Raw genomic sequence first — 25,346 nt, 5'->3', positions numbered from 1 at the left:
ATAAGACCCACTTATAAGACCCTCTTATAAATTATAATACCATGTCTTATAAGAACCTCTTATAACTTAAACAAAAAAAACAAATAGGCCCTAAACCTAATGGATAACGTATAATTTTTGTCTGGCCCTAAAAATCCCAAAACCAAACAGAAAAAGCTCTCCAATCACCTCGTAAAGTAGATTGCCCGCACTACCCCCAAACACAATTCCATAAAACCAACAACAAAAGCAACTCAACTACACAGTCATTCACCTTAACGAGGACAATTTCGTCATAATAACGATCTTCCATATCCATCATCATTATATAACGATCTTCTATCATTCCATACAACAGAAAAAATGGCTTTTCCATTATTCGCGCCTTCCTCAACCACCAAATTATCTTCCCCATATTACCCTCAATCTTTCAAACAATTCCGACCCACCATCTTCTTCTCCCTCCTTCAACGGAGAAAACAAACCCAACCTCAAACTCCATTCTCTTCCCGCCAAAACAGAAACACTATAATAACATGTTGTCTGAAGCTAGAAAACAGTAATGCTATAGAAACAGAAGAAGAAAAAAACACGTGGGGAAAAGTGTCAGCTGTTTTATTTGACATGGATGGTGTTTTATGTGACAGTGAAGAATCATCTCGTTTAGCTGGAGTTGATGTGTTTGCTGAAATGGGTGTTCAAGTTACTACTCAAGATTTCATACCCTTCATGGGAACCGGTAAGTTTAAGTTTAAGTTTATATATTTCGTGTTTTTTTCGACATTTTCTTTTAATGATATATTTTGAACTTTTTTTAGGTGAGGCAAATTTTCTTGGAGGAGTTGCTAGAGTTAAGGGAGTTGAAGGGTTCAATGCTGGCGTGACAAAGAAGCGGTTTTTCGAGATATATATTGATAAGGTAGTATTGGTTTATCAGTTTATGAGATTAGACTTGTTTGGACTTAGATTTGTAAATGGGAAATAATGTTTGTTTTTTTGTAGTATGCGAAACCGAACTCTGGGATTGGATTTCCGGGTGCACTTGAACTCATTACGGAGGTAAATTCATTACTAAATTATTGGCTTGTATTGGTTTAGCATTGCATTTAGTGATATATACTGGTGTTGTTTATTAGTGTAAACAAAGTGGGCTTAAGGTTGCTGTGGCGTCCAGTGCTGATCGAATTAAAGTTAATGCAAACTTGGCTGCTGCTGGATTACCACTGTCATTGTAAGCCAAATGAAGTTTTATGTTTATGATAATTTGCTTCTAAACTCGTTTTGCAATACTTAAGTCTAAAAGCAGTCATCTCCAATCTTATTTATTGTCCCTAAAAATTAGTTATCGCATTAATTTTTTGATCTAGATATGGTCTGTTTAAAGTAGAGGTAATAGTTAGTAGGTAGATTTGTTAGAAACATTCATAAGTATTCCCATATGATACTTTAATAGTTTAATTCAAGGACTAAGGAATATCTTATCTTGAATCAATCATTGGACGTCATAGTAAATGGTTAAGAGTACACCTATTCACAGTGATTATTATTCCCCTAGAGAGTTCATTTATTTCAACTAAATGGTTAAGAGTTCATTCTGCATTGCTTGTTTGGCATCTCTGCAATGTTTTTTATTCTCTGTTTACTGTCATATAATTTGTCAGTATATGCAGACATACAACTTGAGAATGGAAGAGAATTTCCCAACAGGGCCATTCTATGTCAGAAATCGAGCAGCGGTAGATTACAGCCAACACAGCAATCTTACCTGGATCTGACGGTGTTGTTTGCTACTTTCTATGCTAGGTTTGATGCTATTGTATCAGCAGATGCATTTGATAATTTGAAACCTGCTCCAGATATCTTCATAGCTGCATCAAAGAGCTTGGATATACCACCTAGTGAGGTATACCTGCTAACAGATCCGTGGGAACTGTATTTGTTTTATTTTTATCCGTTTCACTCATAGTTATCAAATTGTGTATCATATCATATATCGTGTTTCATTTTTAGTGTATCGAGTATCGAATCGTATCGTGTATCGTATGCTATGCTTGAAATAATTTTTTATAGTTTTATATGTGTTTGTGTATTTGTGTGTAAGTTTCATCAACAAAGATACATATATACGGTTTATCATGTACAACATGGTTAATGTTTGGTAACAAAATGTTGTCATTTTCAATAACTGTGCGCAAATTACTATTATACATTAAGGACTAAGCAAGCTCTTAGTTGAGTACGTAAAGATTGCTTTGCATTAGGGTTGTTGTTATCAAGACTAAAACCTTAGATGGCTTTCCAAAGTTTAGAAAGGAGAAATAAAAACTAAATGACTCTTATAAACTCATTTTTGGATAAATTTTTTTCATGATTTCATGTGTTAAAGTGTATCACTGATGTATCGTGTATTGTATTGTATCGTATCGTATTGTACAATACGCGACCTGTATTGTGCGATACTTAACATTATCGATACAATAGTGTGATACGTATCATTTTGCTTCCGATACGATACGTATTGTGTATCACATGATATTGATAACTATGCGTTTAGTGGCTTCCTTGTATCTAGTTAGAGGTTCCCATTCTAAATAAACCATCCCTATAATATTTAAACCACAACTAGCACTGATGCTCATGCAATTCATGTGCTACATGGGAGAGAGAGGAAAAATATATAAAAGCCTATTCTAAATAATAAAGGAAGTTGATCCATAAGTTCAATTATTTCTTTCTCCATTAACTTTCCAAATTCCCAGAACTTTTCGTGAGTGACTGCATATATATAATATATATTTGAACATTTGAACTTGTATCATTTTTATTGAATAAAAGATCTGGTCATATAACTTACAGTGCTGTCAAACTTACAACACCAAACAGTGCGATCATTAGGTGATACTGGAGGAACCTAATTTTTTTTTTTGAAAAAAAGGTCGAAGGAAAGAAGAAGCAGAAATATGGCTACTTCTTAAGAAAAAACTCGATGGCACTATTTCCTTGGCTTGTTCCACAAGCACTTTCTAGAAACTTTAGTTTATTCTGAACCTGAAGATTTTTGGAGGGGCGTACTTGGATGCAAAAACATTATCTCAATAAATATAAGACCCCTGACTAATATATATTACCAATATACTGGGAAATATCAGATTGAGGTCAAGGCATAAGTAGTAAAAAATATGATAAATATTGGTGGGTATATATTGGAAAAATGATAAATGTAGTCAATATTTTGCGTCATATCAGGATGAATTCGCCAATGGGGTTATTTGTACCTGATTTTTGGAATTTTAATGTGGGGGGTTTTGTAAAACTTTACCTAAATGGACGGGATGGCTTTATATTTTGTATGGTATATCGTGTTGTTTCTCCAAAATTCGGTCTTAGAATTATTTTAAACTAGTTTGCATGCATGCCCCATTTATTGGTTCTATTAGACATTGGGGCACCAACTCGAAATCAATTGGTGGTGTGGAGAGGCCCATGAATTTATATACTTTAATGCAACACTTTGAATGTCTTCTGTGGGACTAAACTAAACATCTCAACATGCCCCCTCACGTGTGGCGTTAATTGAGTCTAACACGTGGACAACATACTTGCGTAATGTGGCCTTCGGTCAAAACACAATAGCCCACCCTGATGCCATATTATAGTCTAAGAGCATCCAACTCAAGACCAATTATAGATGAGTGGAGCAGCCCCAAGAACTAACTATATACAGTAATGCAAGGCTTTAATTATTCCATGTAAGACCATACATCTCAACAGTTTCCTTATATGTCTATCATATAGGTGTATGATTAAGTTCTAGGAGCGCATCGATTATGCAAGGGATATTTTGGAATATGGTGTTATGAATATGGATTTTATTTTGGAGGGTGTGTGGTTACTAAGTGGGTAGAGTCTGCAGAGTATGTTTGGTTTGGTTTGGATACTGGTGATGACAAAAGCTGTGTTAACATGAAGTATTGATTGTCTTTTTCAAAAATTTGGGTGGACTGCATCTCATCAGTCCAACCGTAGATCGATCCAGGATCTTGAGGTCCTAATGCCATGTTGAGCTATAGAGTTCCAAGAAGAAATGATAGAAGAGATTGTGGGAAAATGGTTGTCTCTTTTGTGACAAGGCAACCTTTATGTTTAAGACTTGGGGATTTTATAAGCACTGCCCCAAAAAGGTCAAACAGTATATTGAAAAAAGTTATGAAAAGCAAATAGTTTTAACTTCTAACCGTAACCATTTGTTTATGGATTCAACAACCAACTTTTTTCCCCCCAAGAAAAGGGCCATTTACCATGGGTGCTTTAAGTTGGAAGCCTTACCTTTGTTTGATACCTATTTTTAAATGGGAAAAACTATGTGCTATACCCATGTAACATGTATACTAACTCTTTTAATAAGTAATTATTGGTTCAGTGTTTCTTCGTAGAAAGAAAATGATTGCTTTACTTTAAGAAGCACTTTTTTCAGTATGAAATTTCAAACTCCAATGATCTGTTTTGGTTGTTATAGTTTAGCCTTACACTTCTAACAATGTCAATTTACTAATCTACATAATTATTTTCCAGTGTGTTGTTATTGAAGATGCACTTGCTGGAGTTCAAGCTGCCAAAGCTGCACAAATGAGGTAAGTGTGTTTTGACTTTTGGTATTTAGTGTTTATTTTGTTTTTCGTGTTAAAATAAGGTGGTGTGGGTGGCATGTCCATTCTATAAAGATTTTACCCAAAATGCAAGTTAACATTAAGAGAATTCGACACAGAAAACAACATAAATTCTGTTTGGCGTAAGAAGTCCCTCAATGCAGGGTAACTCACAGAAGAACCTTTTTCAAAGTCTCCACTATCAATTAGTTAATATGTCAAATTTCAAGAGGAGATTAACCTTAACTAAGCTCGCGAGGACAACATTGCCAGTTGACCTTTTTGTTTGAAGGTGTGATGTAGTAGGCATATAGAGTGCGATGGTAGTTTAGTATTTTCATTTTTATTATTATGTTTCAGGCCATGTTGATCTAAGTCTAAGTCCAGGTCCAAGCCCTGCTTAGGATAGGTTTGAGGAGGTTAGGGTTTAGTATAAATAGGATAGGTGCCTCCATTAGTTCTTAGGTTTTTAGGGTTTTTGGTTTATGAAAGACTGTTTTCATGAGTGATTTTTAATGAAATTATATTATTGAGTGAAATGTTTCATTGATTGAAGCCTCCGCCAATCATAGTTCACATTAAAGTAGTATTCAGAGCCATCGATTTTGGCAAATTTAAAACAAATTGGGAATGTTCAGCCTCCGTTCCAGGTTTCTGTTATCAAGCTCAACAACAGCTTGGCAGCGATGATGGCATTTGAACAACAGTCTCAAGCATGCTTTGAGGCGTTTATGGCATCTATGGATGCAAACACAAAAAACCCCTTGCCACCACAAGAACCACCGCTGCCACCAATTTCTGTCGTAGATTCAATGGGTATTGTTCCACCAATGTTGTTTAATCAATATAAAGAACACGTCGTTGTTGTAAGCAATGGTTATATATATATACAATCATTCTCTAAAAAGTAGCTACTTAAGTTAACTTAAAATAAGTACGTAGGTAAAACTTTACCTCTAAAATGAATTCAACCCCAATATTTTGTGGATATGATATATTCACTATAAAGATCATCTCCATAAAATTTTAGCTCATTTGGAAACCTCCAATATTAGCAAAAAATTATTGTAAAAACTCGACATTTCTGGACCGTTAGATTTCATTTTAAAGATAATAACAATTTTTATCTATGTTAGAGGTTTCCAAATGAATTGCAATTTTGTGGGGATGATCTTTATGGTGAGTGATTCCCAACCACAAAAAATTAGCTTTGAATTCATTGTATAGGTGAAGTTTTGCTTACGTACTTATTTTAAGTTAACTTAAGTAGCTACTTTTTAGAGAAGGACTATATATATATATCTCATGAGTCGATGTCCAATTCCGATTCCGACAGCCAAAGGATGGTGTTTCCCCTTTCTAAAGTAGTCACTTTTATAGCCCTAGTTGCTATGAAAAATTACCTGATGTTGATAGGGATGCTAGTGTAGTTTCTTCTGTCACTTCCAATGATTGTCTAAGATGCGAGGAGTGTGAAAATTCATATGGTTCCGAATATTGGTGTTCCTGTTGGGAACCACAACCTCAACAAAGTATTACTGAACCATATCTCCCGGGTGATTTTTAGATACTTTTGCAAAAAAAGGTATCATCATCTACAAAAAAAATCCAAGGTATGGATATTTTTACATCTGGTTATTTTTTTGATTTCTTTGTGGACACTACCATAGATCCTTGGGATGATGTCTTTAGTTGTTTAGAGATCCAACAAGAAGATGATGAGCACGAAGATGCATATATATACACTTTGTCTCCTTATGTGGATTTTGTTTGGGTTGGTTTTCTTGCTAGTTATGATTGCTGTATCGAGCCAGTGACTAGACAGTCTCATTTGCACAATTATGTTTTATGTGCTTTGCATGTTGGTGCTTGTTCTATAACGCGAGATAAATATGTTGGAGATATAGGAGGTTTCATTTTGCAGTTTTCTATATTCTGCAAGCGCATAAGATACTTTTTGGTATTGATTTTCAGTCAAGGTAGTTGCTACAAGGAAAGATATCGAGGCAGGATACATAGTCAACTTGAAAGTTGGGAAGATGTTTCAGGGGCTACTCATTTACTGTGTAAATTTCTTATGGAGATGTTGATCTATAATCTCGAGGATGAGATTTTCAAAGATGGGGAGAATGATGTAACAGGCACATAGAGTGCGAGAGTAGTTTATTATTATTATTATTATTATTATGTTTTAGGCCATGTTGGCCCAAGTCCAGGTCCAAGCCCATTCGGCTTAGGATAGGTTTGAGGAGGTTAGAGTTTAGTATAAATAGGATAGGTGCCTCAATTAGTTCTTAGGTGTTTAGGGTTTTTGGTTTATGAAAGATTGTTTTCACGAGTGATTTTTAATGAAATTATATTATTGAGTGAAATGTTTCATTGATTGAAGCTTTCGCCAATCATAGTTCACATCAAGGTGAAACATTGCCACTATCGTCATCGTCATCTTTTGCCTTTGTCCCATATGGATGGCTTTGGCCACATGAATTCTATTTTTTCAGTCACTTTTATTATAATCCGTGTCACCTAATATATTTAGCGTTATAAAATCGTTCTTATTAAATTCATTCGACGATTATATTGTTGTCGCTATTGGTCTCTTACCAGATATGAAAAATTAATTTTCCTCTTCGTACTGATGATCATTGTAGAATTTCGTTGTATATGCCCAAATCATCTAAGGCTATTTTTGTTTATTTTGTCTTACAATAGGTGTTACTGCTAGTTATTTTTCTCACACTTTCTTGATATGAAGATGTTGTTTTGTTTTGTTTTTAAAGCCCATACACTTCACACCCTACAACATAGCTGGCCTAGTAGCTGTTCTGTAAACCTTCTCATTTTAGCTTATGTATTATTCTTTTATTGTAAAAATGCCAACTGCCTTGTTGCCATTTCATCCACCCAGATTCAGTTCTACTAGTTATGTCACGATCTACTCCACCATTTTTTTGTACTATCGATCGTAAAAGCTTAAATGGTCACTTTTCTACTGGCTGGGGCATAAAATCTCTTTTTAATTGTTTTCAAGGCTCTTCTAGACAATCCTAGCCACTTTCAATCATAGTTCAGCCTGTCAATTTGGGGCAAAATATCAGAACCTGAAAAATCAGAAAATTTTGACAAATATAGTGCCTAAAATATCCATATCTCACAATATTTTGTGAAGTATTTGATATCAAATTTTTAATATTCTGGCAGATATATTGGATTTTCTTTGAAATGATGCGGCATTTCTACGCTTTGCATAATTTAAGAATTAATGGTCCCAATTTAGTCTTAATAGGCAAGAAGTTTCAGGCAAAATCAGATATATTCTTGGCAGCTTGATTAATCAGCATATAATTTGATAAACTAAGAAGAGAGAAAAGAAAGCCTTGATTAATCAGCCAAATATTTAGTTAATCAACCTTGTGTCATACTTCTATGTCTGTAAGGGCCATATTCTTTTTTGGTACGATGAAAGGAATTCTTCAAACTATCTCTTGAAATCTTTAAGGCTTGAGTCTCTTGAGAATCTTCAACTTTTACACACAAAAAAGAGTCAGACATATACCCCATATACAACTCACTCGTTACTTAGGTAAGATGCCAGCTAGCTTAGTTTGTAAAGATTGTTAGAGTTGTTACCATAGAGCTGAGCTCAAAGTTCAAACGTTCCCACACCATACTATACCTATTCTAAAAACCCAAAACGAAAAAGAAAAAGAAGATTCTCTTGTCTGTAGAGTTGTAAAAACATAATAATCCACTGTCCATGTGTTTGAGTGGAGAAATATATTTGCCTAATGTTGATTAGTTCATAATATTAACTTTTGTTATTGGCATACAAAAAATTATGCTTCTTTTTAAAATGTTCTCCACTCTGTGTTGTTTGCAGATGTATAGCCATCACAACTACACTATCTGATGAGACTCTTAAGCAAGCTGGACCATCGCTAATCAGAAAGGAGATACGAAATATTTCACTCAAAGACATTCTTGGTGGTTGTGGCATTTCTAATTGTCCTAGTATGTAATTTTGAGAAAGTATACAGTGCATATTTAAGTGTGTGTGGTGTTGTCAATTTTAAGTTCAACAGGACTGTTGAAAACATTCTCAATGTTTAATAATAATGAGTTACCTCTTTATAGAAATATTTCTTTTGAACATATGCTTATTGTACCAATGTACCATTCCACATTAATAATGGATCCATAGTTCCTAGATCGCAATATTAGAAGGTGTCAGGGTCTTAAATTACCCATAGCTGATTTTCTTTAAGACATTTCTTTATTAGGGGATGTTTCATTTGCAGAGGAGAAGATGCAGGGATCTCACAATATTGATTATGTAAAGCAAGTTTCTCCAAAGATGCTCAAAGAAGAAACAGAAGCCAAAGTAATGGAAGACACATATCCTAGTGATCAAAGCGTCATCTCCAGCAGACGGTAAGAGAGTCCCACTTCCTCCATGAGGACTTCCTTAATTGTTCACTAGTTTTTCATAATGGCAATATGGAAGTTCTTTTTTACTCATGTTGATGTGTAATTGTCTATGTTATGAATGATTTTCTTATTATATGAAATTCAGATATCTCTTTTAGAGGAAATAAGTTTTTATTTATTTGTTTTAAATACTGTTTATTTCTAAAAAAAATTAAATGAGGTTCAATATGCCAGTCTTAAAGTCTTTATATGTAGAGATACTGATATGTGAAGTCAGACCATGGAGCACATGTGGAGTAGCCTTGAAGAACGAATATCTGAATAATAGGAAGTATACCTATACTGTGTCGACACGCTCATTTAAAAAATAGGTGTCAGCATGTCTAACACAAACACTAGGTGCGGAGATGGAATTCGAGACTCGGGTTACCACCTTCCCACATCGCATCCTTCAATTGGATTTTTGATAAGATACATTGTAATGTAAAATCGGGGAACGTTTCCCCATCCTTGGATTGGCATTCAAATTTATCAAGATCCGCTGATCCAAGCACGGGCAATGGTAATATCTAGTTCCAACTCCGTGATATATTATTATTTGTTGACAAACACACTCTTAGTGGGCATACCAAATGTATCTCCACGGTAAACCCACTAGTGTTACCACTAGTCCCCATGGAAACCACCGTGGTGTTCACCCACAACTTCACATTTCTGGTCGGACTTGAATGGCAAAGGTACTTGGGCTGAGTTGGCGTTGAATAAACATTGTCTTTAAGGGAAATATTTTCATGGAAGTCCAAATAGAATAGAGAAACAACTATCTTCTACTAGTGAGTGCCAAAGGCTGATGTAAGGACTGGTGATTTGAGTGCAGATTGAGTGGAGTAGGATTCTGAAGGTGCATGGAGTGGAAGTAAAGTGCGTAAGGCACATTTGTTTTGGATGGGTTCACGTTGATGGATGTGCTAGCCATGTACTCTCCTTGACTATTCTTTTAATATAAGGATTAGAGATCAATGAATGGTCCCAAACTAAGCAAGGTTGTGCTTTATATATGTCTAATTCTTCACAAGTTTTTTTTCCCCGTTCTTTACAAGTCTTATTAACTTAAACTTCAAATTATTGTAAGTGGATGATTTGGTTAATATCTTTAGAATATTCTAGGATATTAGGAATTTTATGTAAATCTTGATAAATTGTAATTTTCTATATAAACTCTACAAGTGTCATAAAGAATTCAATAAAATAATCTTCTTATCAATTTCTGCATGGTATGAGAGCAGGCTATTGTTATTGGCCCAAAAGGCCTGTTGTTTACTCCACGTCACCCAAATATGTTTGTCCACGTGTTAGGCTCAAGTAATGCCACACTTGAGGGGATTTGTTGAGATTAGTCCACCCCAATTTTTAGGTGTGTCCCACCTATGTTTTCTCCCCAAGCTCTCTCATATTCATAGAATTTGACCTCTACATAAATTCAAGCTTATGGAGAATGGGCAATATGACATGGTATCAGTGTCAGGATTTTAAGAGGTCTCAAGTTCAATTCTTTCTAGGTGAAGTTGCACAAAAGATCAAAAAGTGCCCACCTATGTTTATTTCCAGAGTGTCTCGCTGAGGGTTGAGATTATTCCACCCCAATTTCTAGGTGTGTCCACCTATCTCCCCACGCCTCTCCTCATATTCATAGAATTTGCCCTCTACATAAGTTTGAGCTTATGGAGAAATTGACAATTTGACAATTATTACATTCGCATATAATTTTTTTGAAAGACAAAGCTAACTTGAAGCTTAGCTGATAGTGGTCCCATGATACTGGTTTCTTTGAATTTTTGCATTGCACTAACATCTGAAGCTAGTAAATTTTAAATAAATCTAACCTTGAGTTTGCAGAAACAATTTATGGACAGGTTGCAGGGTTCTCGACGTGATGTTTTGAGATACGGAAGCTTGGGCATTGCTCTCTCTTGTGTTGCCTTTGTAGTTGCAAACTGGAAGGTAAAAATGGCTTAACAGAGAAACAATATGAATGCAAGGCATACAATAATTGTATATTTGTATTATAGTATTTGTAGAAAGAGAGACAGTAAAAGTTAGGTCTCAAAGGGAGACCCATCCTCTATTTATAATAACAGAGTTACAGTGTACATAGGTTGGGCCAAAGTATAGGCCCAATAGGACTAATATTACAATACTCCCCCTCAAGCTGGTGCGAAGATATCCAATAGACCCAAACTTTGCCAACGGAAGAGCGAAAGATCGCCAGGTCCCAATCGGGTTTGGTAAGAGTATCGCAATCATGCCTTAGTCCTAACAAAGGGCGGGAGACAATCCCAAAGACGAACTTTCTCCCTAAAAATGCACATCAATCTCTATGTGCTTAGTCCGCTCATGTAGATGAATCTGGCTAAATGGATGGCGACTTGATTGTCACAAATAAGTACTGATGATCTAGAGGATCGCAAAAAACCAAGCTCTCCCAAAATAGATCGCAACCACATAATCTCACAAGTGCCCAAAGCTAGGGCACGATACTCAGCTTCAGCAGATGATCTGGAGACAACAGATTGCTTCTGGCTTTTCCATGAGATAAGGTGATTCCCACGAAAAGCACATAAGCCGGTAGTGGAACGACTGTCAATAGAACCTCCATAATCAGAATCAGTGTAGCATTCTAAGGGACCCTGTGAACCGGCTGCATAGAAGAGACCTAAGCCAGGGCAAGACTTTAGGTACTTCAGAATATGCTCCACTGCATCCATATGAGATTGACGTGGAGCATGCATGAACTGACTAACTCGCTCACAGCATAGGCAATGTCTGGTCTAGTATTAACTAGATAAATAAGACGCCCAACAAGGCGCTGATAAGCTGATGGATCTGACAATAATGGTCCCTCGTCTGCAACTAACCGGCTGTTAGGCACCATAGGAGTAGAAACTGGTCGACAACCCAAAGATCCCCTCAGACGTCGGAAGATCTAGAACATACTTTCGTTGAGATAAAGAGATTCCCTTGGGACTACGTGCAATCTCAATGCCAAGAAAGTAACGTAGAGGACCCAAGTTTTTAACCTCAAAAGACTTCCCAAGGGATTCCTTAATTTGTACAATGCCCGATGCATCGCCTCTCTGTAATAATAATGTCGCCCACATATACAAGCAGATAAGTCACGCCCCCGAGTTCCGCCAACAAACAATGTATGGTCCGAGTGGCACCCGTAAATCCATATCAGAAGCACAACCTCACCGAATCATCAACCAGGCTCGTGGTGATTGCTTAAGCCCATATAAGGACTTACGAGTCGACAAAACTTTCCTAGCATACTCCCCTCACCGCGAAAGCCTGGTGGGGGATCCATGTAAATCGTCCTAGCGAGATCTCCGTGAAGGAAGGTATTCTTCACATCCAACCGATGAAGAGGCCAATCATAAGAGGCGACCCCGGGAAATAAGAAGTCGAACAGATTTTAACTTGGCTACCGGAGCAAAGGTCGCACCAAAGTCACGCCCGTGCACTGTAAATCCCTTTAGCAACCAAACGGGCCTTATATCGCTCAACCGTACCATCCGCCAAGTACTTTCATCAGTAAAACCCATTTGCATCCAATGTATGAAGTCTTGGGAGGTAAAGCAACCATTTCCCAAGTCCGATTCGCTCGCTTCAAGGTCATCTCACCGCGCATAGCGGCCCAATGTGGATCCGACACAGAGCCTCGAACCGATCGCGTATCCGAATGGAGGAAACCGGTCGATATGTCCGATAGGAAGCAGATACACCCTGATAAGAGACAAACTGCGCAATAGGATGGTTAGTGGGAAAACCGTATTTGTCTGGGGGATGCCTGGTCCTGGAAGGAAATCGAGGGGGCTCAACAACAGGAGAATCAACAGGAGCAATCATAGGGGAGTCAACAGTAGGAGCAATCACAGTAGGTAGATCACTAGAAGGTGAAGGAATGTTACCTGAGGCAGTGGGCAGAGCATGAGCATGAGGAGAAGTGCGACGAGTATACACCTGTAAAGGTTTAGTAGGAGGGACCACCAGAGGAGTATCAAAGATAGGAATAGGATAAACAGCGGAAGACGCCTCCTCTGGGGAAGACAAAGGTTCCTGCACAGATGTATAAGGACCAAAATATGCATTATGCTCGACAAATGTGACATCCAAGGTATGATAGAGGCGACGACTAGGTGGATGATAACAACGATACCCCTTGGACATAGGGGAATACCCTAGAAAGACACACCGAATGGATTTATCATCCAATTTGGTTCGCGTAGGACTTTTATCATGAACATAGCAAACACAGCCAAACACCCGGGGAATAATGGGAAACAGAACACGACTGGGGTATACAACTTGAAGAGGGGCCTTACCATTAAGAACTCTACTGGGTGTGCGGTTTTGAAGGTAGGCAGCGGTAAGAACCGCATAATGCCAGTAGGACTGAGGAACATGCATACCTTGCAACAAACACCGAACTACATCCATAAGACTCCGATTTTTTCGTTCAGCAACACCATTTTGCTCAGGTGTATAAGGACAGGTCAGTTGCTGAAGGATACCCTGTTGGTTAAGACGGGCGACAAATTCGTTGGAAACATACTCCTTCGCATTATCAGACCGAAGTCCGCGAACCACGATATTGAACTGAGTTTTAATGAGTTGGAGAAACTGAGTGAAAATAGGGAGAACTTCAGATTTCTTGCGAAGTAAATAGATCCAAGTACACCGAGTATGGTCATCTATAAAGGTCACGTAGTACCTATGGCCGAGAGGGGGTCACAGAGAAGGGCCCCAAACATCCGTATGAATCACATCAAACATACAAGGAGATCTAGAAATGCGAGGAATATAAGAATTACGCATTACATGTTTAGACAAAGAACAAGTATTACAATGAAAAAGAGTATTTTGCATGCTTTTATTAATTCAAGAAATAAAGTACATAGATACTTGAAGTTGACATGGCCCAACCGAGCATGCCAATTTTTCAAAGACTTCGTGAGAAAACAAATAACGGCCCCGACACGGGCAACACACTAGCATGCAAACTCGATCATCGGTGGAAATGTGCAATCGACAAGGGGGGATCTCCAAAGTAGTATAGTCCCGCATGCTCATAGCCCCTGCCAAAAATCTGCCTCGTACTCAGGTTCTGAAGATAACAAGAATGGGGTAAGAAAACAACAGAACAGTGATAATCTTTAGCAAGACGACTAACAGATAACAGGCTAAGTGTTAAGTGAGGAACATGTAAGACTGACTCTAAAGAGATAGCAGGGGATAACTGAACAATACCCTTACGGGTAATAGTGGTGTATGAGCCATCCGCAAGGCGGACATGATGTGAAAAGGGTGTGCTATCAGACAATAATCTAGACTCACCAAATATATGATCATTTGCCCCGAATCAAGGGCCCAACCGGATGGAGGCGGGAAACGAATATGGAACGCAAGAGGTGTACCGGCGGCGATCATGGCAAAAGTACTAGATGTCCCCCAGAGACATAGCATGCATAAGCTGATCAATCTGTCTTTGGGTAAAAGTCCCAGAATCCTCAGAAACTCCCCCTGAATGATGACTACCAGAAATATCAGCAATAGCTGCAATACGAGGCTTGCTGCCTCCTAAGCCCCTCGACCCCTCTTGGGACGGCTCGATGCAACCGATAGCAACTATCAATAAGGTGGCCACTTTGCGCCTTGCAATGATCACAAAAAGCGCCCACGAAAGTGTTCCCGGATGGAACAATGAACGAAAGCCACCGGAAGACCCCTGGGGTCGAGTAGTAGCAACAAACGCCATCTGATCAGCAGAAGACGGTGCATCAGAAACCACTGGAGAAGAAGTAATCCGAACACGACGCTCATGTTTCTCAATAATGGCATACGCCTCACCAAGAGATGGAAGAGGTGCGATTGAGAACTTGAGTCGCGAATGGCTTCAAAATCGAGTGAAGACCAATAAGGAACCGATGAACTCTTTGTTTCTCCTCACGCTCAAGAGCCGCCATAATAGTAGGTGTCATACCAAGAATATCGGATAGGGAAGTGTAAGTAGAAAGCTCCTCCCAATGGCTTCTTCAAGTACCCAAAGTAAGCTAAGACGAAAGAGCCCCCGTGGTAGCCCGACCCAACTCACGGTAGAGCTCATAAATTCGAACCTCATTGTTCGTAGTAGCATACATTTCGGAGAGAGCAGCCCACAAACCTTCAACAGTCTCATAAAAGGTAAACATCTCATAGACATCAGGCTCCATAGAGTTGAACAACCAACTTAGAATCATACAGTTGGTCATGGACCAACTATTGTAAGTAGGGTCTATATTAATTGGACAAATCATCTTGTTGGGAACAAGCCGATCCATCTTCCCTTTGGCCCCCAAAAATAAGCGAACAGAACGAGCCCAAGAGTGGAAATTCCGCCCATTAAGAAGAGCGGTAGTAATTTTCTTCGAAGAAGAGAAATTATTCAACAAGGAGACATCATCCGTACCTTTAGAGTCGTTATCCGTCATGATAAGGGATATAGTGCAAAGAATAGTACCTTGATGTGAGAAAAAAAGTTATAATCGCCGGAAACCTGCCGGAAAAATGTGATAAACGCCGGAAACCTACTGGAAAACTATGATAAACGCCGGAAAACAATTGAGAGGCAAAGAAGTCGGCCGGATGAGCGACTCAATGGCACAAGTCAGTAAATATCGTCGCCCGAGCCAGGAAGAAGGAAGGGGGTGGCGGCTAGGGTGGTGGCTAAGGGTGGTGACTAGGGTTTGATCTCCTTACTTCTCTCTTCCTGTTTTTTCTGATACCATGTAGAAAGAGAGACAGTAAAAGTTAGGTCTCAAAGGGAGACCCATCCTCTATTTATAATAACAGAGTTACAGTGTACATAGGTTGGGCCCAAGTATAGGCCCAATAGGACTAATATTACAATAGTATTATAGTTGATATCATCAAACGAGAAGATGTGAGTGTTGTTTTAAATTGTTACTTTAGCTATTATATATTGGATAAAATAGTACGTTCTGTGCAGGCAATGCAATATACTTCACCAAAAGCTATTTCAAATTTGTTATTTGGGGTCGGCCATCCTATTTTTGAGCAGAATCAAGGTATCAATTGTTTTGCTAGACAGAAAAGTTTGTTTTTGTTGTATTGTTTTGTTTAACCCACTTCCTTCGTTTTCATATATGTGTCTATTATCACTATCACTATTATTATTATTTTTTTGAAGGGGGAGGGGGGGTTGATTCTTATTCATTACTAGAATATGCCCCGTGTCTTAAAGGCACTCATAAGTGCACTTTTGGCATGCTTCCGCATAGACAATGGTGCTTATGATTTTCCAATTTGTTGCCCATACCTGTAGAAATGCACCGTGGGCATTCGTGTTTGGGCCCTCCGCACCCGTCCGGTTATTTATGATACTGAATTTAAGTATGTAAGACAATAACATTAGCAAATAATTGGCAGTCGGTAAGGCTGTGCATTTTTGACAATTCGTGACCAGGTTCGATTCTCAACTGTGACAATTCGTGACCATGACTAACTAGACGGAAGCTGACGCTACAACCAGCTCCGCTTGCTACACTATGTGTAAATTAGCGGTATAATATCTAATTAAAAGAATAAAAGGTTTAAATACGCATCTCTAATAATTTAGTTGCACAGAAGCTGTTCGATGGTGGTAGAAATCAATCTGGACTATTCTTTGTTTTTTGCCTAAATGTTATATTGTTTTTTAGTGCCAGAAAAAGTGTATCTTAGTATATAGATACTTGAGGAACTTATTAACCTCCAACTGGGAGATATACTCTTGGATAGACTTTGAGATGGTTAAATATTGCACAAAGAAGTCCAGTAACAACACCAGTGACGATGATTGCTCTTCTGCAAGTCGATGAATGTAAGATATATTGGGGATCAATGATATGGCCTGCGTGGCCAATCCCAACATCTGGTCTCAGACTCTTGCAAATTATGAGTTAATGAGTGAAGTTTGTAAATGAATTCATGAAGCATGTCGTCTGTTTCTGTGCTTTTATTCATTTATTTATTATTTGCAATTTGCATTATTTACTATCATGACATGACAATACTCAATTTTGCTGAGGATAGGCGTTCCCCGTTCTTCAAGGATCCAACAATTTATTAACTATATAGCAGATGTGGAGGCCAGGTATATAACAACTTCATGATGCAGTTCTTATGCTAGTCTTCTGATTTGTTTATATGTTTAACACTATTGATTTGAATTTCTCATGGATGTATAAGGGGGAATGCTCCTACTGTACCAGAGTTCCCATCTAAACTCGATTGGTTAAACACTGCCCCCCTTCAATTTCGCCGGGTAAGCCTACTATATATTATGCTAATTAGAATTGTGTAAGTTAGAGACCGCATAAGATACCCTTGTATTCTTAGTTTTCTTTATTTAAGTTAGACTACTGTTTGCACATAATTTCATCTTTCGGTGTTATCGTTGTATTTCATGCTTTGTTACATCTTAAGATGCATAAATGTTCCTTTGTGATTCAACATTGTTTGAGAGTTCGTCATTTAATTTGGACTAGAATATATGGGTGCTTAGTAGGCTGATGTAATTAACTTCAGCTAAGTGTGTCTGGTTATTGGGTGTAATTAGAATATTGTGGTAACCGAGTAATCAATTGTACAAGAGTCTCTCTCTCTCTCTCTGATGCTTCAATTGTTCTTATTTTGGCGGGAGCTTTGGGAAATCTTAAGTTCCATCGTATGTGAGATTAAATCCTAGATGTTACTCTACTGATTTGTGTTTTGATCCGTACATATGTGGAGGCAAGATCGTATTTGTGGGGTCCCTTTGTTCATCAATTAGTTACTCTGAGCCACCCTTTCTGTGATTGGGTCCCACTCATAAATATCCATGACTGTTTATGTCTCTAGCATGACCACATGATGAATTTTGGAGGGAAGTGGGATAAATGGCTGTTATGCAATCTACATCTAGTTTCTTGAAACTTCCAGGGAGATCTGTGTCGACAGCTAAACAGTTAAAATTTAACTTTCTTGTACCCACACTATCTGAAATTCTGTAGTCCAGTCTTTCCAACATTTATTCTTTTTTATTTTTGATGTGTTATAGCGAAAAACTATTTGCTAAAAGGAAATGTGGGAATTCCAACTTGCAATAACTTAATAAGTAATGCAACCAGCATGTCTGCATTTACACACAGAGCCTAACTTTCTTTGGAAATGAAAGGAAGTTAGTTCATCATTTTAGTTATGAAGTACATGCTCATTTCATACATCGTTTTCATTTCTAAAGTTCCCCATTTGTTTGGACAGGATTTGAAAGGAAAGGTGGTTCTACTGGATTTTTGGACCTACTGTTGTATAAATTGTATCCATGTGTTGCCAGATCTAGAATTTTTGGAGAAAAAGTATAAAGATCAGCCGGTAAGATTCTCCTCCTTTATTTCATGCATAAAACTGATTTTCCTGTGTTCTGTAACTCTAAGAAATTGACTTCTTCTCTTATGAGAACTACTGTTAATTTTCACAAAATATTATATTATAGCACCAAATTTATTTAAGTGGGAATTCTTCTGAGATAAAAATATACTTGCTGCAATTTCCTGTAAAAAATAGGCATTTCTTTGTTTTAGGATGCCCAGGTTTCTGGGTGAATATGGGTAGTCGGGTACTGGTATGAGAACATGCCTTCGGTGTTTGGACCCATCCATTCAAAGAGATCAAGGATGATGCATCAACCTTTGATTATTGTCTAGCATGGTGTTGCTTTTGCGTTGTTTGATGTGCCAACCTTTCAGTGAAGGTTTGTGGATCACACATGTTGAATGGGATTTTTTGTTGGACACTTGTATCGGAGACCTTTGAATTACTCTTGTAGCTTTATACTGCTCTCTTTTTTCTTTTTTCTTTTTGTAATTTCTTTCATCTTTAATTATATTTTCTTTTAAACGTACTTCAGATGCTGAACCATTTTTTTTTCCACCCGATTCTTGCTGGTATAACACCATGGAAAGTCAATTTGGCTATATTGCGACTTCCTGAACTCTTCCCTCTGCGTCATGCTTAAAACTTTGTACTTTATTAAGTAGATGTAGCAGCAAGGTTATCATATTCTTAAGTATTTCTGGGTAGCAGTAACTGAAATATTGTGAACTAAGGAAAATGTCAATTGATGGAGTTTGTGGTTTATGAGGGATTAACAGATAGTCGTCGTTGTAATCTACCGATAACCTTGAAAGTAATTCTTTGGATGCACGAATTTGATACTCTTAGTTCACCAAAGATATTGCACACACCCAACATCACAAATGCTTATAATACAAGTGTAAAGCACTAAATCTATGCTTCCCTATATTAATATTTTCTGCATTGTATATTTCTGCAGTTCACTGTTGTGGGGGTGCATTCTGCAAAGTTTGACAATGAAAAAGACCTAGAAGCCATTCGAAATGCAGTGTTACGCTATAACATCAACCATCCAGTATGTCAAACTTTTCTATCGTAGTTTATTTGATCAAATTGCTGCTCATGAGTTATTTGATCCCCTTGTACATATGAACTTATGCTTTTAGTCTTTTGAACATATGAACCTATACTGAACGTTTGATTCCCGTGTACATATGAACAATTATATTTGATCAAATTGCTGCTCACGTCATATGAACCTATGTTTTTAGTCTTCTTGTTGTCCCATAGTGAACTACTGGACATGTAATTATAGTCATATGTTGGGAGTTTCTGAAGGTTATTTGCTAGTTACAATTCTATGAAACCACCCCTATGATACTGTGAAAGTAATATCAGCTTTTGTAATGTAGCTTTGGCTACTGTTGTTTGCTTACTATCTGGTTGATGCATTTGCTTTATCATGACAACTTTTGTAAGCTTATAAATAATTGGATATTAATTATTAGAGATCGTCAGCATCACTCAATAAATGAGAACATGTCTTGGTTCTTCAAGGTTTGAGCTTGAACTTAAGATTGCTCATTGCAGAAATCTTACATGTATACTTTTAGTAGTTTTAATACAGCTATAACTTATTGTTTCATCCTTTACCTTTAAATTCCCTTTATAACTTATCTAGCAAATAAAAAATAATAATAGTAAAACAAAATAAAGCTGAAAAGAAATTAATTGTTTCTGTAGAACATATAGCCAATGAGACAACCGCCACCCATCTTGGCCGAGTATCCTTTATAGATTTGATCCTAGTCATTTACCTGGAATAACACATTGATTGGTTCTAGACAATATATTTGAGGATGCGTGATAATAACAGTTGTACATGTTGCAGCATTGAACTTGAGATTGCTTATTGCAGGAATCTCACATACATGTACATTTTTACAGTTTTAATATAATTATAAAGTAACCAGCAAAAAAAAAAGAACGGAAAAATGAAAAAAGAAAAAAGAAAAATCATTTCTGTAGAACATATGGCGAATGGGACAACTGCCACCCGGCATAGCTGAAGTTATTTCCTATCATTGATCCAAGTCATTTACCTGCAATAACAAATTCACTGGTTGTGACTTTTAAGGATGTATGATAATAGAATTTATGTGTGTCTTAGCCTTATTAATTTTGTGTGTGTGGGTGTCGCTAGTAGTGTGGTGTACCCAATACCACCAAGTGAAATAAATATAGTACATTTGTTACACCAAAAATGCTTCAAAATTGTACATATACTAAATTTGAAAGAGACAAAGTACCTCCTACCCACAATCTCCATAATGGAAGTTGAGCCGTACTACTAGGTTCGCTATCAGGATTTTGACTTTTCTTTTCTTGAAAGTAGCATGCATTCGAAATTTTGTTTTAGTCTGTGCCGGTGTGTGTCTGTGGTTATTTTTGACTGTCTTGCATTCTTTCTTAACATTAATGTCTCAACTTTATCCGTACCGTACTTTCTATTTAATCATATTTGATTTCTAAGCCTCATGTTAGAGTTATATTTTCATCTTAATTTTATTCTTTAGACCTATACATGACACAGGTTGTCAACGATGGAGATATGAATTTATGGAGAGAACTCGGTGTAAGTTCATGGCCTACCTTTGCTGTTGTTAGTCCTAGTGGTAAGCTCTTGGCTCAAATAGCAGGCGAAGGTCATCGGAAGGTATTAGTGCCATCCTATAGATGTTTTATGCATCTTTGCAAAGTCCGTTTATCATTTATTAGTGCATTGTCAATTGGATGACATAAAATATTAGGTCTTTGTGAAGATTTTGATGGTTATAGTATAACCATTTTGGACTCTCATTAGAAACTTATCTAGTACCCATTTCAATTGGAAGGAATTTGTTCTTCGCATTTGATTCTTTGTGACAATCTTAGTTTAATGAGTTGCAAGAAGTTAATGGAAGTTACTAATAAGTGCTAGGTGTTTTATCAGGATCTTGACGATTTGTTGGAAGCAGCTCTTCTGTTTTATGGTGAAAAGAAGATGTTAGAGAACACTCCTCTTTCCTTGTCTTTGGAAAAGGATAATGATCCTCGTTTGTTGACATCGCCATTGAAATTTCCGGGGAAGCTTGCAGTTGATGCCTTGAACAATAGGCTGTTTATCTCAGACAGTAACCATAATCGCATTGTTAGTTATCTCACTTCTATGTTCTTCTAAAATGTAATGCTTATACTTATGATGTATATTTACAGAAATGCCCATGTAAGCTTTCAAAAAGTCTAGATGTATTTTGATAATGAAGTAAAATTATCAAAACCTCCGCTTTGACGATTAAGGTTATATGAGAAACTTTCTTGTAAATGAGAAAAAGAGGGTAGCATATATACAGTTATATGCAATTACAAGGTTCTGGCCAGTATAAGTCTGTAATGAACAATATGAGTATATGAGAATTCATCAAAAAAAGTAGAATATGAAAGTAGGTAAGTTTAAAGAGCTCACTAGAATTCTTTTTCATGAGAATATGAGAATGAGATTTTGACTATATAAACTTATACCTTTTTTTAAGGAATTTTATTTATATATAATTTAATTTCTTTCACTTTCGTATTTGGAAGCTAGGTGGTAACAGACCTCGATGGCAGCTTTATTGTTCAAATTGGGAGTACCGGAGAGGAGGGGCTACAAGATGGTAGTTTTGATGATGCCACCTTCAATCGCCCTCAGGTAATTTTATATATCAGGAGCTTTTTGAATATCCGTGATTTCCCCCCCTAAGTTAGCAATATATTAGTATGGAATTATAATGTTACATATGAGATGTTGGGATTAAATGGTTCAGTTCACTATCCGTGATATATTCACTTTACTATGATAATATTAAAAAGAAAATGAATTCAATGTACTAATTCTCACTTGGAGATGCATGGCTCTGTACTAAAGATTGCGTCGTTTATTTATGCATGTCTTGTTGTTGATTACATGCGTATAACCTTTTGGTTGTAAAATTATCTGGCAGGGACTGGCATACAACCCAAGGAAAAATCTGCTATATGTTGCAGACACAGAAAATCATGCTCTAAGGTACGTTATTATTCCTCAATGTTTTTTCCTTAAGTATTTATTTGTTCCAAATTCTGCTATGTATGATGTTGATTTTCATACTCCCAAGATTTTAATTTCCCAATTTTGTTGCATTTGGAAAATAATTAAAATGGCTAAAAGAATGTAAAAAGATGGGACATCCCGGGACTAATGACAGCATAGATGTCTTGCATCAATCCCTCGAACCAAGAAAAGTCAACCTCGACAGTGAAGGGGTGTGGAAAACCAGTTGATGCAGGAATCGGAGCAACCTTAAGTCCTTAATTAATCACCGTCAGAGTTTTACGAGTTGGTGCGGAAAAAAGGATTACCATTACGACATACAATGCCAATCTTTATGCATTGAAAACATTTTACTCTTATAGAATAAACAACACCAGGATTTGCAGAGGGGGTGCGGAGGGCTTTGCGAAAGTGTATTCACAGGAGGCTGCAATTTCGGTTATTCTTCTGATTTAAATCTATACTTGTACGTGTTCGACGTATCCTCAATTGAGATATGACCTTCCTTCCGCACTTCGGTTTCATATAGACAATCCCCAGTAGATAGAATATTGAATTGCTCCTTATACTCACTCACAGTAGAGAAATTCTGTTGTAAATTCTATAGGCAGAAAAAATAAACCCTGTTCATAATTATTTAGGAATTTATTCATTCATCAATTCATGATACATTGCTTCCTTAGTGCAAACTTTCCGTTCCCTAGTTTTTAACGACCCAGTTGCAGTTCATCCCACCAAATAAGTGTGTAGCCACATAGTTTGTGGCTGCTAATGTAACACACTTTGGGTGCACTAGTCATGGAATCAAAATCTTTTTCTACTTCATTGACCTAAAAATAAAAGCACCAACATCTATCTTACCTTAGAAAATGGTTATGTCAATCATGATATCAGCAAGTTGATACTTCACAAAAACTTTTAAGGCAATCAAGCTTACCACTACCCTGTTTTAAGGGTTATGGTTCCTTGCTGGTGAACATTATGTCAAACCACCGTCATAATTATATGTCATATCGTACTTTCGAGGACGACGATTCTGTGGAAAATGGTTACCAAGTGGGATGGGTGAATGTGGACTGCTTGGTTCATACTGAAGAGGAGGACATAATGCCTGTTATGCATAACTGTGGTGTGGACGTCCACCATGGTGATCACAACCACATTCACTTTGCCATTTCCCCTGTTGGGGTTATCATTAATAGGAGCAACTGAATTACATTGGGGAGATACACGACCACATCCTATGAGATGATTTCTCCTTCGTGGTGGTTTCATTGGAAATTGTAGTGACAGGAGGAACAAAAGGAGGCGCCAATGGTGCCCCTTTTAAGTGGCCAAGGCTCAGTTTTGTCAGGAAACAGTGGTATAGACGTCCTTTAAGTCTTCTTCCTGAAGGGTTTCAGGACCAATTTTGCGGTTGACATTATTGTTTTATGGAAGTCAGAAGACAAGAAGTAAAGCAAGTGGTCAGTTCAAGAACCGATTCTGACTCAGCATAATCACTAAAAACAATACTTATACCATTCCTTACTGTCTTCATAAACTGTGCGAACATGTTGCTCAGTTCTTCCATGGAGTTCTTTTGTCAAAACCTTTCCACCACTTGCTGATTGGTTTCTTTCGGTCTCTGAACAACTGCGCTCTATTATATTAGTCCTCCTTGATCCCCTCCACTACCTTGTGGCTCCTTTTGTACTTGCTCAAACACCCTCGTATTCCTCTTCTGCCATACGATCAATACAATCGCTCTTGGGAGATGCTTCACAAGCCATGTTGCCTTGCTAAAAAGCAGATGTTAACTTCGTATTTAAGAGCCTCCCAGCCTAATGTTAGTATGCGTTCTCCAAGTTTTATGGAAAGAAGAAAAAATAGCTCCAAAATAAGCTCTGAGAAGTCACAACTAAGGAGAGTATGATCCATACGCTCTTATTAGGGAGCAAATATTGTCTAGCTCTATACTTCTTCCATTCAATATATTGTCGGTTTGAATTCTCACCTGGAAAGCAAGCCAACAAAAAGGCAGTTTGACTGGAATAGAATCATCCATATCCGCTTATAAAGAATTTACAATCCACCTCCTGTCCTTGTAGATTTACTAAAGCATATGCTTTGGTAGAAAGGTCACGCAAATAATTCCTGTTTATTGTTCCAAACCCAACTCCTCCAATCACACTCCCCAAACTTCTCTCGCCCTTGATAATTGGTAGACAAGCAATTTGTAGGCTTTGTCTGAGTTCATATGATGTGCTCTACATTCATATCGTATGGTTATTCGTTTTTGGAAGCACGGTGTTCTTCTAAATAAATATATGTAAAGGAATGGCTTCTTTTTTAGTAATTGTGTGCTTAATTATGTATTTTCTCTTGATTTCTTAGGGAAATTGATTTTGTTAATGAATCTGTGCGGACTCTTGCTGGAAATGGAACGAAAGGATCAGACTATGAAGGAGGAGAAAAAGGGACTAGTCAGGCAAGTTTTATAGAACATATTACCTGTTCTTTCTTTAAGTTGTGTATTGTTCTAAGTTGTAATGAAATATTCCGTGTATGTTGATAGAACTGAATTTGATGTTTATGTAATGAAAAGACAAAACCTATGTAACATGGACACTCCATATTTCAAAAATAAATCTGTGTCGGATACGTGTCCACATGTCCGTGTTGGATACATATTGTATGTGATGTACATCAATTTTTGATATTTCACCTTGTCAGACATTTCCTATCTGTGTATCCGTGTCAATGTAACT

The 25,346-nt window shown here is 37.3% G+C and overlaps 1 protein-coding gene across 3 annotated transcripts in view; it reads left to right on the top strand.

Moving 5' to 3' along the window:
• The first annotated feature begins 227 nt into the window (after positions 1-227).
• The window catches only part of LOC147516350 (haloacid dehalogenase-like hydrolase family protein), a 37,352-nt gene continuing 12,233 nt past the window's right edge, over positions 228-25,346 (top strand). The window contains exons 1-19 of one of the 3 annotated variants that reach the window (XR_015211020.1): positions 228-718; positions 798-898; positions 982-1,038; positions 1,116-1,210; positions 1,783-1,882; positions 4,552-4,610; positions 8,506-8,636; positions 8,924-9,056; positions 10,967-11,054; positions 16,099-16,177; positions 17,184-17,244; positions 17,340-17,415; positions 18,393-18,503; positions 19,465-19,560; positions 21,079-21,201; positions 21,478-21,675; positions 22,111-22,215; positions 22,508-22,572; positions 24,973-25,066. Coding sequence is in view for 2 of the 3 variants with exons in the window: in XM_086588992.1 (XP_086445118.1) it covers positions 343-718; positions 798-898; positions 982-1,038; positions 1,116-1,210; positions 1,783-1,882; positions 4,552-4,610; positions 8,506-8,636; positions 8,924-9,056; positions 10,967-11,054; positions 16,099-16,177; positions 17,184-17,244; positions 17,340-17,415; positions 18,393-18,503; positions 19,465-19,560; positions 21,079-21,201; positions 21,478-21,675; positions 22,111-22,215; positions 22,508-22,572; positions 24,973-25,066 (2,148 nt within the window). In the remaining variant the exon portion in view is untranslated. The remainder of the gene's footprint in view (positions 719-797; positions 899-981; positions 1,039-1,115; positions 1,211-1,782; positions 1,883-4,551; positions 4,611-8,505; positions 8,637-8,923; positions 9,057-10,966; positions 11,055-16,098; positions 16,178-17,183; positions 17,245-17,339; positions 17,416-18,392; positions 18,504-19,464; positions 19,561-21,078; positions 21,202-21,477; positions 21,676-22,110; positions 22,216-22,507; positions 22,573-24,972; positions 25,067-25,346) is intronic. The other 2 variants (XM_086588992.1, XM_086588991.1) reach the window with 2 other exon arrangements.

This window comes from Coptis chinensis, chromosome 2, assembly GCF_015680905.1.
Source record: "Coptis chinensis isolate HL-2020 chromosome 2, ASM1568090v1, whole genome shotgun sequence".
NCBI lineage: Eukaryota > Viridiplantae > Streptophyta > Magnoliopsida > Ranunculales > Ranunculaceae > Coptis > Coptis chinensis.
This window is presented reverse-complemented; position numbering and strand designations above follow the sequence as displayed.